The 13,832-nt window shown below is 39.7% G+C and overlaps 1 protein-coding gene across 9 annotated transcripts in view; it reads right to left on the bottom strand.

Moving 5' to 3' along the window:
- Positions 1–13,832, bottom strand: part of LOC139465749 (centaurin-gamma-1A-like) — a 97,923-nt gene that overhangs the window by 46,848 nt on the left and 37,243 nt on the right. For 8 of the 9 annotated variants that reach the window (XM_071247593.1, XM_071247594.1, XM_071247595.1 and 5 more), the window contains exons 2-4: positions 4,919–4,977; positions 1,815–1,902; positions 441–526 (exon numbers count right to left, since the gene is read on the bottom strand). In XM_071247593.1, the coding sequence (XP_071103694.1) occupies positions 441–526; positions 1,815–1,902; positions 4,919–4,977 (233 nt within the window). Of the gene's footprint in view, positions 1–440; positions 527–814; positions 908–1,814; positions 1,903–4,918; positions 4,978–13,832 lie in introns of those variants that run through there. The other variant, XM_071247602.1, reaches the window with a different exon arrangement.

Raw genomic sequence — 13,832 nt, 5'->3', positions numbered from 1 at the left:
AAATCTAATATCTTCTAATATATTATGGACAAATAGAAAACTTGCAGTTTTAAGTCAGCTGAACAAAACAATGGAATCCAGTAATAAATTTGTTGAAAACATGATTTTTGAGATTAGAAATGGCTCTTCTGGAAATAGTATTGCACTCATTTGATAAGTGGAAGATGAAGTTTGTTGCTAAACTAAACAATATTTCAGTTACATAATGCTGGCCAGTAAATAATGAAGTCAGGACCAGACAATCCAGTGATTGACATCATGAGCAATGACCCATGCTGTTGGGGAAATGACATTCTTTGAATCAAGTCACCGAGTGTGACCATCCATTGAATGAAGTCGCCCTCCTGGGGAATTATATCAACATGGAATCCCCACAGTGAGGAAGAGAAATGAGAGATAAAAAGTAAAATATGAGATTTGCAACTACATTAAGTACACACCTGCATTTCAGGAGCACCTCCTTCATCTCGTATAAGGAGAAGATAACTCTGCCCATCCAAGATCACTTCTTTCTTAAATCGCCCACCTGAAAGATTCAGAAAAACAAAATACAAACCTTATAGAGTGTTGGAAGGGAACTAACTCTTACTTTGTTTTGTTGAAGACCATTCAGAAAGATTACTGAAGCTACCATAAAATCTCCATACATTCTCACTTTGTCATGCATAAATGGCTAAACCTAAAGCACCTACTAGGATTGTTGCACAGTGAATTAACTTCTTTTGGAATAAGATTAAGCCTGGCTTTTTATTGGGTAAGCTGATATATGAGCCTTGGTATTTACATGGTGATAGTTACACATCAACAGGCTGACCTATTTAGATAATGATCCTGATCACATCCTACATCTCTACTCCACAGATGTTCCTTCATACTGAAATCACCTTTGAAAAACTCACCCTAGCCTGGCCCATATTAAAACCCCATATAATATACATAGTCCACACATTCTCAGACATCTCTCAACACTACTGTCATCCACCTCATGCCTTATTGTTGGTAACGAATTTAACAAGAGATATACATGTATGTATGTATATGTACGTATATGTGTATATGTATGCATGTGTATGTGGCAAAATGTCTGAGACCTGCATCATTCCAGGCTTTCCTCCCACATGAAGCTAACATGTCACCCATCACAATCCATGTCTCGCATTCACAAACAGACCCCCACAGTACACAAGACACCCCAAACTGCTACACATACTAAACACCACTGTCACCCCCATGATACACAAAACAGACACACAAGCACCTGACAATACACAGTCCACACCCTACTCCACTCTCACCCCTTCAAATACAGTCCACACCCTACTCCACTCTCACCCCCAACAACACAGTCCACACCCTACTCTACTGTCACCCCTACAACACAGTCCATACCCTACTCCACTCTCACCCCCAACAACACAGACCACACCCTACTCCACTCTCACCCCTACAACACAGTCCACACCCTACTCAACTGTCACCCCAAAACAAAGCCCACACCCCCACAACACAGTCCATACCCTACTCCACTCTCATCCCTACAACACAGTCCATACCCTACTCACCTTTCACCCCGACAACACAGTCCATACCCTACTCCACTCTCACCCCTACAACACAGTCCACACCCTACTCAACTGTCACCCCACAACAAAGCCCACACCCCCACAACACAGTCCATACCCTACTCCACTCTCACCCTCACAACAAAGCCCACACCCCCACAACACAGTCCATACCCTACTCCACTCTCACCCCTACAATACAGTCCACACCCTGCTCCACTGTCACCCCCACAACACAGGCCACACCCTTACCTTCTGGTGATTCCTCCTGCATGTAGGAGCCTGTAAGGTAGCGGTGTACCAGAGCCGACTTTCCGCTTTGTACGCTTCCAAGAATACCCTGCAATAAACATGCATACCTTCTATGTATGAGGAAAATTCAGGTAACATGAGTCACTAATAAAATGTATAAAAATACAACAAATATTGCACTATAAAAACTTTTCAAAGTCAACAATGAATGAAATAGTTGTGTACTAGTTCATTGTGGTACTGATTCCCCACACAATGTTTCATACAACATAGTAAATAAATCTTAAAGTACATCAACATATACAATAATGACAACTATTGTATCGATGCTGCCACAGATATGTTGGTCCATGCATTTCCTAATCTGAATAATGATAACAAATCATGACACACCCTTTGAGAAGCCTGAAGTTCTACTAGACTCCTTTAACATGACACAAACTGACTCAGACTACCAAGCTCAAGCCAAATTGCATCCATGTTCTTTTACATTGTTTATATACAGCTAGGAAAGTAACTTGAGAGCATAATCGATGAATCAGCAGTTTTGCAGTCATAGTGAGTGTAGAGAAAGACTGTGATAGTATCATGATGCAAGCTTACATCATCAGCAATGTCTTCATCTGCACTGATTTCAAAATTCACACACACTAGAAAAAATATCACATAATCTACATGGGCTACTGCCATTGGTATTCTGGGATAGATGTCCCAGGGTCCCATGCATGTCGCAAAGGCCACCAATAACAAGACTTTACAATCATAATATGCGATCTAGCTGATTGTGTGTCACGCTGTCATCACTAATTGTCCTATAGCCTTCTTTTTATCAGAACTGCTGACTGCAGCGTAAAACAATATTCAGTCTATAGCAATCCTAGGCATAACCTTCAGCTAAACATCTGAAGATTTAAAGAGTCTTTAGATACAAATACCACAGCAAATTCTCCCAATTTCAAAACTGAACCAATTTATTTTCCCTTCCTTCACCCAGTCCTTACTATAATGCTATATCCCTAAATGAAGCAAGTCTAGATTTTCAACAGGTTCAACTAAATGAAACAAGTCTATATTTTGAACAGGTTCAACTGAATTTCCCATCACACTGGGGTTCCTTTTCATTAAACAGAGTCGCCTGTCCAGATTATATATTGTCAGAGACTAAGTGTAAGTCTATCTGCGTGTAGTTGGGCCGGAAACAACCTCCATCCGTCTTTCACATTCTTTTAACTTCATCCAATTATAATGAAGTCAGACAACTAAACTCCCATCAGTGTCCACTCCAGTAAGCAACCACTCTTACGTAATCAGGTAAGTGTCTGTGCACCCTGATGTATAATACATGAGCATCAATAAGCACCAGTCCCAACAGCTGATATCAGTCTCTTCCCAGATGGCAGCACAAGTCACTAACCCCCTACTAGTCTCTCACGCAATCTGTCCACTTCAATACTCTCTTAGTGGGTTTACAACAGGGCAATTACTATCAAGTCTTGTGTGAACCAGTAAGTGGACACTAATTACTGCCCACTATTACTGGAAGTAGCTTCCCGAAGACCAATATGCTTTCAACAATGCTTTCATATCTTTCCAGCTTTACAAATTTAGTTTCTTAAGGCTAGTCCAGAGGACAATGGAAACCTTTTTTCACTAGTCCTTACAGTTTATAGCTAGTCCTCTTGGAAAGAGACAAAAGCGTTTACTGTGTTTTCTATGAGTTTTATTCTGTTCCAATTTGTAGCAAACTTGAAGCATTGAAAACTGGTATAAATTAATAGCCCTCAAATCCTACTAGTCAATCAGGACTATCAGAACTGGATTTTTACTTGTCCTCCGCACAATTTAATAGGCTCAGGCTAGTAGACTAGCGTGAATATTTAAGGATGTCTTCCAGAGTTTTTCGAAGAGTCTTAATAAAAGCAATGTACAAAATATTTATACGAACATTTAAACAAATAAGTTTATGTAACTAAAACCAGCATTATATAACTCAAGGCAGAAACTAAACAAGGCAAGTGAGTGAGTGAGTTTGGTTTAACGCCGCTTTTAACAGTATTCCAGTTATATCACGGCGTGTAAGCTTAATGTGGGAGGAAAGCCCGAAGTGATGCAGGTTTAAGATGTTTACCACTTCGGTGACTGGGCCACCCGTGCCCCCCGGCAAGTGAGTGAATGTTGATGCCTTTGACTGGCACTTGGCAGTATATGAAGACATTAAACTTCTTCAGTTTTCGACAAAAACAATGCTTCCAGCTTTACTTTTGAGTGGAAGCCCTAAAAGGACATTACAAACAATAAAGATTGATGTTATCTACAAAAGTTTCATGTCTTCATAAGCAAAAGTTGATAAATGCTGTGAGGGGCTGTGGGATAGGCTAGTGATTAAAGCGGTCGCTCGTCACACCGAAGACCAGGGTTCGATTCCTGACATGAGTACAAATGTGTGAAGCCTCATTTCTGGTGTCCCACACCATGATACTCCTGGAATATTGCTAAAAGTGGTGTAAAACCACTCCCTTACTGATTAATGCTGCAGCAACCAATATTCCAGCTATAAGGCCAGTAGTGAGTGAGTATGGTTTTACGCAGCTTTTAGCAATATTCCAGCAATATCACGGCGGGGTACACCAGAAATGGGCTTCACACATTGTACCCATGTCGGGAATCGAACCCGGGTCTTCGGCGTGACGAGCGAACGCTTTAACCACCAGGCTACCCGACCGCCCCTATAAGCAGAGGTCGATATTATTCACAATGACACGCAATCAACCAAGTCCTTAAGCCTGACCATCAGTTGGATTTTAGCCACCTAAAAAAAACAAGCATAGATTATTTGGGACCTATTCTATCCTTGAATGCCATTGGGATTCTAAACAGCTATAACTTACACCTCTATTTTGATCTTCTACATATCTGCAAGGGATGATCATTTTAGCCACATACACAGATTATACAACCATGTGAGAGAACATTGTTTTATGTCACAGTTCACGAATTACAGCCCTGCTACAACTAGCATGAGGTATTGGGGATCTGGGGCTGTCCAATATCCTAATAGCTATCACATAATTGGATTGGCATCAAATACAACTTGCTCGACTTACCAGTTTGAGATCTGGGACTGAGCGACTTAGTGTCCATTCTTGACTGTTTACAAATGAATCTGCAACAGAAGAGAAGATTGTTGTCAAAACTGCAATATTGCACATATTTCTCTGAAACAAAATTATCTCAAACTCCATAAATTACAAACACAGTTAGTTTGAGAAACATTGCTCTTCCTGCAATGTGATGACAAACTCTAATGTAAATCACAGAAAGTACCGGTATGTGAAAATCAAGTAACCCCTAGTCTGTCTCCCAGACCCTAGAGAATAATTAAAAAATAAATCAAACTCAAGTCAAGAATGATTTGGCAAGTCTAGATTGTTCTGGGCATCATTTGGATTTTATTTTGGATTTTGTAGATAAATATTCTTGATTAAGATGCTTTTATTTCTGGAACTAAACGTTAATCTTAGTTATCCTGCCTTAGCTCTTCCACCGATCAGCTGTTAGTGTACAGTCCATGAAGCAGGTCAATTTTGACCAGATTGTAGATTTTCAAAGATTTACAATATGTTTGTGATGCAAACTTAGTTCCTCCAATACTGGCCAGGCACTGGATCTTTTTTTTCACAGTTATACGCTACTGCCTTGCGTCAAGGTCGGCAGTGGATGAGGAACTCTAGAATGTCTCCTGACCCCACGTTACTGACCTGCAGACAGTTTTATTACAAAACAAGATACTTCTAGATTGGGACATTTTCTGCAAATTGCACTCGAGTAGATATAAAGTATTCACAAGTGTTTTCTTGGCTGGGAGATATTTGAGCTTTTCAGTAAACGAGCTTGTAAGTATTTCAATGTATAGAAACCACTCCTTCTGTAACCTTGATGCCCCAGTTTCCTGACAAACTGCCAGACATCACTAGCACTTGACCCACTACAAACTTCAGCGTTTACACTTGATACAACTAAAAAACAAATCTCCATTCTAATATAATCACATTCATGGACTCAAATTCTTTACAAACTAGAATACCAATCTCATTATTCATGTATTACAATGAAATGAAATGTGTGTTGGTGAAGGAATAGTAAGTGTGTCACGTGTGCCTAATCCATTAATATTTTTTAAAAAACAAAATGTTTACATAAACAGAACCTCAAACAACCTTGTACGTCTGTTAAGCTCTAAGACAGCCAATTGTGCACACTACATATACCACTTCTGTAATTACAGTTAAGACAAGTGGATAATCTCATCTGGCCTAGTTGATGGCTGTTTCATGGCATCGTTACAACAGCAATCAAATATCACCATTAAGCCTGCCCAAATAAACAAGACACAAGACATGTCAGAGGATAGTTGAAAGGGAGACAACTCCTACGGCATCTAAAACCAGAAATGTTTATGCGACTCAAGCCACAACCCAATATTTCACCACATCCGATAAACATACACACATGCCTATTGGTACAAAGAAAAGGTCAAAATCATTAACTTACAGTTTTGCTTTAAGTCCTTCATTTCTGCTCACTAATATCTTTCAAAAGAGTAATCGATGTAATGAAATCTAGGTCTTCAAAAAAGTCCACTTTAAGTCAGAAGTAAGCAGATTATAACAAACGCACACAATAGTCTTTTGTGAAGAGGGAAATCCACCAGACGAGGCCAGTGAGACAGAGATATTGACTTTTTAGCAATGATCCCTCTTTCAGGAACTACAGTATTGATTTCCACAATTCCCTCACATTCTACCATTCTGTTCACACATCTGCATCAATTAAGTATTTTTACGTACTAATAACAGAGACAGTCTGGCTTGTTTTCGGATGTTTTCTGTATCTCAAGTGAAGAAGCTGAAATTTATATATACGTGTAACGGCTGTTGTATTGATCCAATAGGCTGGCTATAGATCACTGCCACCAATCCTGTGTGAGGATGCTGTATCACACACTCACCACAACGTATATACCATCCGTCAGCTTGTTTTAACCATGTCGTACAGTGAGTGAGTGAGTGAGTTGGGTTTAACGCCGCTTTTAACACTATTCCAGTTATATCGCGGCGTGTCAGCTTAATGTGGGAGGAAAGCCCGAAGTGATGCAGGCCTCAGACGTTTACCACTTCGGTGAAACCCATGAGCACGGGTATGGTGCTGACAAACCTAGAAACATAATCGGGGCGAACCGGGATTCGAACCCTCAATCATAGGCTTCTGGCGTGCCGAAGGGACGCAACTCTGCACAGCGAATCGCGGCGCCTAGACGACTGGGCCACCCGTGCCACCTCCCTGCTATGCTCCTAGATTCCTCAACCACGATCAGTAAACATGCAGGGGGACCCTATATGGCAACAATCACACTGGGACGATGGGATGATCCACGTGGAAAATTAAGAATGAGTGAACTCTAAATGTATTTAAGTGTGGAAGCAATATATATCATGATATGTATCACAATATGGCTTAAGTATTGCAATATACTGTGATAAGTATCACAATGCAACCTTTTGTACTGCAATATGTCATGATACGTATCAAAATATGACCTTGTGTATTGTATCATATTATGATACTTGTCCTATTAGTACCTTATGTTTTGCAACATATCCTGATACAGCCTTGTGTATTGGTATACATGTGATACGCATCGCAATAGGGCCTTGTGTATTGCAATATATCCTGATCCGCAATACAGCCTTGTGTATTGGTATATATGTGATACATATCGCAATAGGGCCTTGTGTTTTGCAATATATCCTGTTACGTAATACGGCTTTGTGTATTGATATATATGTGATACACATCACAATAGGGTCTTGTGTATTGCAATATATCCTGATATGTAAAGAGGCCTTGCCTATTGCTATATATGTGACACACATCACAATAGGGCCTTGTGTATTGCAATATATCCTGATACGTAACACAGCCTTGTGTATTGTTATATAAGTGATACACATCGCAATAGGGCCTTGTGTATTGCAATATATCCTGATACGAAATACCGCCTTGTGTAGTGCTATATATGTCATACGCATTGCTATAGGGCCTTGTGTATTGCAATATATCCTGATACGTAACATGGCCTTGGGTATTGCTATATATGTGATACATATCGCAATAGGGCCTTGTGTATTGCAATATATCCTGATACGTAACATGGCCTTGTGTATTGCTACATATGTGATACATATCACAATAGGGACTTGTGTATTGCTATATATTCTGATACACATCTCAATACAGACTTGTGTATTGCAATATATCCTGATACGTAACATGGCCTTGTGTATTGCTACATATGTGATACATATCGCAATAGGGCCTTGTGTATTGCTATATATTCTGATACATATCGCAATACAGCCTTGTGTACTGCAAAATACCGTGATACAGTTCAGACTTCCAATACCAAGCAAATGCTTCAACAGTTAACCTCTAGGCTACCCCAGGACCCTACACTGCACAGAACTCCAATGTCAGGTCTGTTTTTTCAGGGGTGAATGACCAGAAGTCACAAACACCTGAAGGACTACAAGTGTATTAACTGCTCAATCAATTATGTTAACTTCTTGGTGGGAACTAAAATTTTCTAACTAATTTTCTTAATGAAACATTGCATTTACTGATTCTGAGCAGCTGTGACTATGACATGTTCCACTGAGATAGTCAGTTCAGATAGTCACTGTCTCTCTGTGCAACTCTCCCGTCACAAAGAAAGATACTAAAGAAAGATCAATCTGTTATTGACATTTGCAGAGACTAAGAACAGTATCATATACTGTCTGGTTTAAAAGGCATTATCTATTCTCATAACAGTTCCTTCCAACTTCCTACACAGAAATCACAAGCAGTAAAACCATCTCTTGTACTACTGTTCATTGTATTTAACACCAATCCATAAACCCAAGGTGAGGTGAACTGGGGTTTAACGTTGCGGCCGAGATTATTGCACTTATATAGTTACATGCATGCATGTGTGTGCGACTGCTTGTACTATTCCAGCCTAATGTCAGTTTTATAGTGCTAACCGAGATACCATACCGCGGTTTAACATGGATATCATACTCCACTCAGACACAGTATACTGACTCCGAGCCAACCAGTGCTTGTTGTATACCTTTAAATGATAAGCACCAGGCACAGTAACAATAAGTACCATCTTTTAACATGTTTTGGTATGATGCAGCCAGGGATTGAACCACAGACCTTCTACTCAGCAGGCCGATGCTCTATCCTTCAGACCAAAGACAAGGTCCCATAAATCTGAACCGCATGCCAAATCACATTTATTATCTTAAAGTACAATTCAAAGCTGTTTAAAGAAACTGAAACTAATAGATCATATGTCATGATATATTGTCCATATGCATGTGCAGCTTCAATAAAACAAAACTCAAACAGAAAAGGGATCCTTTCAAGCCTGAAAATGATTTTTCAATTTGATGAAGTCAATATCAAAATTTCATTACAACATTCATCAATAAGAACATCCTTTCCATTATCATTATAATTAATTTCCAGCAGTGCACCTCTCAACCAAATACATTGGTGAGAACACGTACCTACTGCTTCTTTGAAGATAATAATACAGACAAATGTAATCACTCTGCATTTCTTATAGCTTTTCATACAGTACATTTTGATCTTACAGCAAGAGCTCCAGATTCCAGGATTCAGGTTATTCCTCAATAGTTATCTGCCCCTGATTTTAAAATCTTTTTTTATCTGCCTTCAAACAGCAGTAACATCGCAACACTCAGAATAAGATTACTGTTGAAGTTACTGGCTTGTGTTTGTCCTTGCAAGAAACAGGTTAAGTCTGACATGTATTTTTGTTTATTTGTTCTTCCTGCTCAGGTAAACAAACACTTCCAAATCATTTTAGAAATGGACAAAATGAACTTAACCTGTTCACCATGTGTTGATGTGAATATCCTGTTCCACCTCCATTTTGGAGAGAATTGTATGGTAGGGGTTTGAAATAATATCAAAACCCAACAAGGTCATAGGGCATATGACCAATACATGTTGCCTGCCCATCTTCAAAGTTACCTACCTGCCGGCATTCAGACATTATAAATATTGAAAAGTCGCGAAACATAAGAGACAAATGTCTTAATTCAGTAGAAATATTGCAAACAATTACTTGAGAAAATACAAATACTGAAAATACTGATATGTAAATAAGTAAGTATTTTAAATTATCTGCAAGTCTGGAAAGTTTGCAACCAGGGGCAGATGGGTAGGCAGTTATTTCAGACACTGGGGTGACTATCGAAGTACAACCATTGCATTAGTATTGTAATAGTCTCTTAAATGACTGTCCAGTCAGTGGGGCAAAAGTGACCCAGTTGTCTAAGGTGCCACTATTTGCTGTGCAGTTGCGTCTCTTGGGCACACCGGAAACCTATGATGTTGGGTTTGAATCCTGGTTCGCCCAAATTATGTGTCTAGGTTTGTCAACACCATACCTGTGCTTGTGGGTTTTACAAAAGTAGTAAAAAGTTAGACCTGCATCACTTCAGGCATTCCCCCCACACTTTTAGCAATATTCCAGCAATATCACGATGGGGGACACCAGAAATGGGCTTCACTCATTGCACCCAACCCATGAGGGGAATCAAACCCGGATCTTCGGTGTGATGAGTAAACATGTTAACCACTAAGCGACCCCACCGCCCATCAGGCCATGGACAATAGCGATGCATCGACATTTCAATCAATGGTTACACCCCTATATACATGTATCTAATACATCATACATAACCCTTCCACTCCTTCAATGATCATGGCTTCCAAATCACACATGAAGCATGGGAGAGGGCCTGGTTTAAATTTAGGATGAGCATCTGGGTTGTTTTGAAAATTAAAATTAAAGATTTAGAACCTAAAATTGAAACACTTTACACCAAAACTTCAATGACTTCAGGGTTCCATCTTATTTCAAACACTACTATTCATTAAACATTTAAGAAACCAATTTCAGCTAATGGAAAAAAAAGGATATGCTATTTCGTATGGTCTATTAACATGCTTAAGGCTGCCAATTTAATGGTGCCTCAGCATGCTCAGTGAGCCGGAAAATAAAACCCTGCTATGCAGTGAGTGAGTGAGTGAGTTGGGTTTTAACGCCGCTTTTAACAGTATTCCAGTTATATCGTGGCGTGTCAGCTTAATGTCGGAGGAAAGCCAGAAGTGATGCAGGTTTAAGACGTTTACCACTTCGGTGAAACCCACGAGCACGGGTATGGTGCTGACAAACCTAGAAACATAATCGGGGCGAACTGGGATTCGAACCCACAATCATAGGTTTCTGGCGTGCCCAAGGGACGCAACTTTGCACAGCATATCGCGGCGCCTTAGATGACTGGGCCACCCGGGCCACCCGTGCCACCTCCCTGCTATGCAACAAACAAAGGGCTTCATATCTGTCTTATACACAAACAGCAAAAGTGATTACACAGCTTAAATGTGTCCTATAACAACTATAACCTAAAGCGCCTAAACTTGTCACAAGTCTTGTTCTAATCAGATAAAAGGTATTGCAACATATGTTCAACAAAATCTTTTTTCTCAACAATCTAAGGTACTACAAACTTATAAAACCAAATTTTTAAAAATTGCTCTCTGAAGAGACACATATTTGCACTGTAAAAATCTTTGGATTAGTGTTCTTAAAATACACAGCCATAATTTGAAAGTATTTATTGTTACTTGTCTTTCAACCAACCAGTCTTTTTCTTTCTCCATGAATATTAGCAAAACACAATGAAGCCCTTTTCAAGCCCTCCCCCCTTTCCATCTAATGACATCTCCTTCCCCTCCTCCCATACATAAACATATAAATATACCCCCTTTCTCCTCTTATAGCTCCACCACACATGTTCAATGTGCCCTAAGGTGCAGCCAAGCAAACCACACAAATAAACTTGGCCCGAGTCACTGCTTATACTTGTGTGGTGTAGATGTCGGACTGCAGTATAAACTCCACTGTTTATTTCTCAGTATTCCTGGTATGCTGTGGTCGGGTTATACAACCTCCAAGCCTAGCCATCAGTCTATGCAGGCCCCTGTTCCAAGGCACAGATTGATTCATGGGCGACCCCACCCAGCTGTTTCTCCACTTGAACAGTTACACAGGAATTGTACCATCCCACTGAAATGATATTATCTGGACAATCCCACATATTCTGCACCAGCAACTGCAGAGCATTAAGTTTTCAAATCAGTAAATGTATATCATTTAATCTCTGCGGCGTACTTCAGGCAAAGCATTCAAACAGCACTCCCTGATAGATACACAATCCCTTCCTTGCAGTAGTTGGGCCACAAATCAGTCATTCACTGTCGATTGTTATATACATTGCAGCGTTAGATATTGGCACTACTCCTGTAGTCCTTACCAAACTGTTCAAAAGTTAAGGTATCATAAGGACTAGTAGAGAGTGAGTATGGTTTTACGCCGCTATTAGCAATATTCCAGCAGTATCACCGCAGGGACACCAGAAATGGGCTTCACACATTGTACCTATGTCAGGAATCGAACCTGGGTCTTTGGCGTGATGAGCGAACACTTTAACCACTAGGCTACCCGACCGCCCCATAAAGACTAGTAGAAATTTGCCCTTTTTAAGCGCTATATGCCCTTCTTGCTATATGTTATCATTATGAGGACTAGTGGACGAAAACTTTTAGTTTCTATCGCTGGATGGTTCTAGTAAACAGGGAGTGAGTGTTGTTTTACGCCACAGTCATCATTATTCCAGCTACATTACAGCAGCCTGTAAAAACTGAGGCTAGGCAAAGTCTAGTCTGTCTTTCAGACCCTAGAGACTCTAATATATCAAACGAGTCATCAGAAGATGTCAAATCACCTCCACTAGCTAAAGGCACTACTTCAGCCCCTGGTTGTTAATACATGTACAAAGCAGCAAGGGGCACCAGAAATGAGCCTCACACATGAATTGAAGATGGTACCTTCGGCATGAAAAGCTTGACATTTCATCAAAATCTCATAACTCTGACAAGTACAAGACAATGCATAAAATAAATTCAAAACATAAATAAAAGCTATACAGTAAACTACGTTTTTAACAAACACACTTATAACCTGATAACGAACTGAGCAATACAATGAACTTATTTTTTAGTCCAAGCCATTTGATGTATATATGCTGTATATATGCTTATAATGAACTACGGTTATTTCGAATTAAAATTAGTGGTACCTTTGAGTTTGTAATAAACAAGTTTACGGTACTTTGTCTTTGACAAAAGTCCCAATTTTGATAATTGTGTGATCGTCATCTTTCCTTATCACATATTTTTACATTTCACAAAAATGAAATCTTTGCATTTCTTACAAGACTACATCAAGATCGTCTTATTATACCAACAGCCAAGGAAGGCAGTAAGATCAGATTTAAAGTTTACACTATAGGCTCCTGCTGTGAGAGTAAGCCCCCACCTCTACTGTCTGGCAAAGGTCATAGATTACACATGTTAGAGAGGGAAATATTATGTACATATCAACTAGAAAGTCTGTTCTGACCTTTCCCTGATCACAGGGGATACAAATGTAACATAGCTGGCAAATGTCTCCCACTCACAGGACAAACCAGGCACTAAACTAACTATATCAAAGGATAACACTATCAGTAATCTAGCAGCCAAATTGGGCTGCATCTGTGTGTTCCTACATTTATGTGACACAGAGATAGCTGAATTAAAGCTATAATATGATTCAGCTCTGACCATACAGCATGTGATATTTATGAGGGTTTAAATGTCAATCTGAAAATTGTATCACAAGCTTAATATCTTTAATACCAAAGCACAATATTTGTCCTCGGTGCACAAGCATGGCGTACGCCTATGTTTTAATGTCATCCACATCATAAACACCTGTTAAAGGAGGTCTGTTTCAAAGCTGGGCCTTCAAATTGAACCTAGTGTGAACATGTT

The sequence above is a fragment of the Haliotis cracherodii genome, unplaced genomic scaffold (assembly GCF_022045235.1).
Source record: "Haliotis cracherodii isolate W230 unplaced genomic scaffold, xgHalCrac1.p SCAF_18, whole genome shotgun sequence".
Taxonomy (NCBI): domain Eukaryota; kingdom Metazoa; phylum Mollusca; class Gastropoda; order Lepetellida; family Haliotidae; genus Haliotis; species Haliotis cracherodii.
Note: the sequence above shows the minus strand (reverse complement) of the source record. Positions and strands in the feature narration are given on the sequence as shown.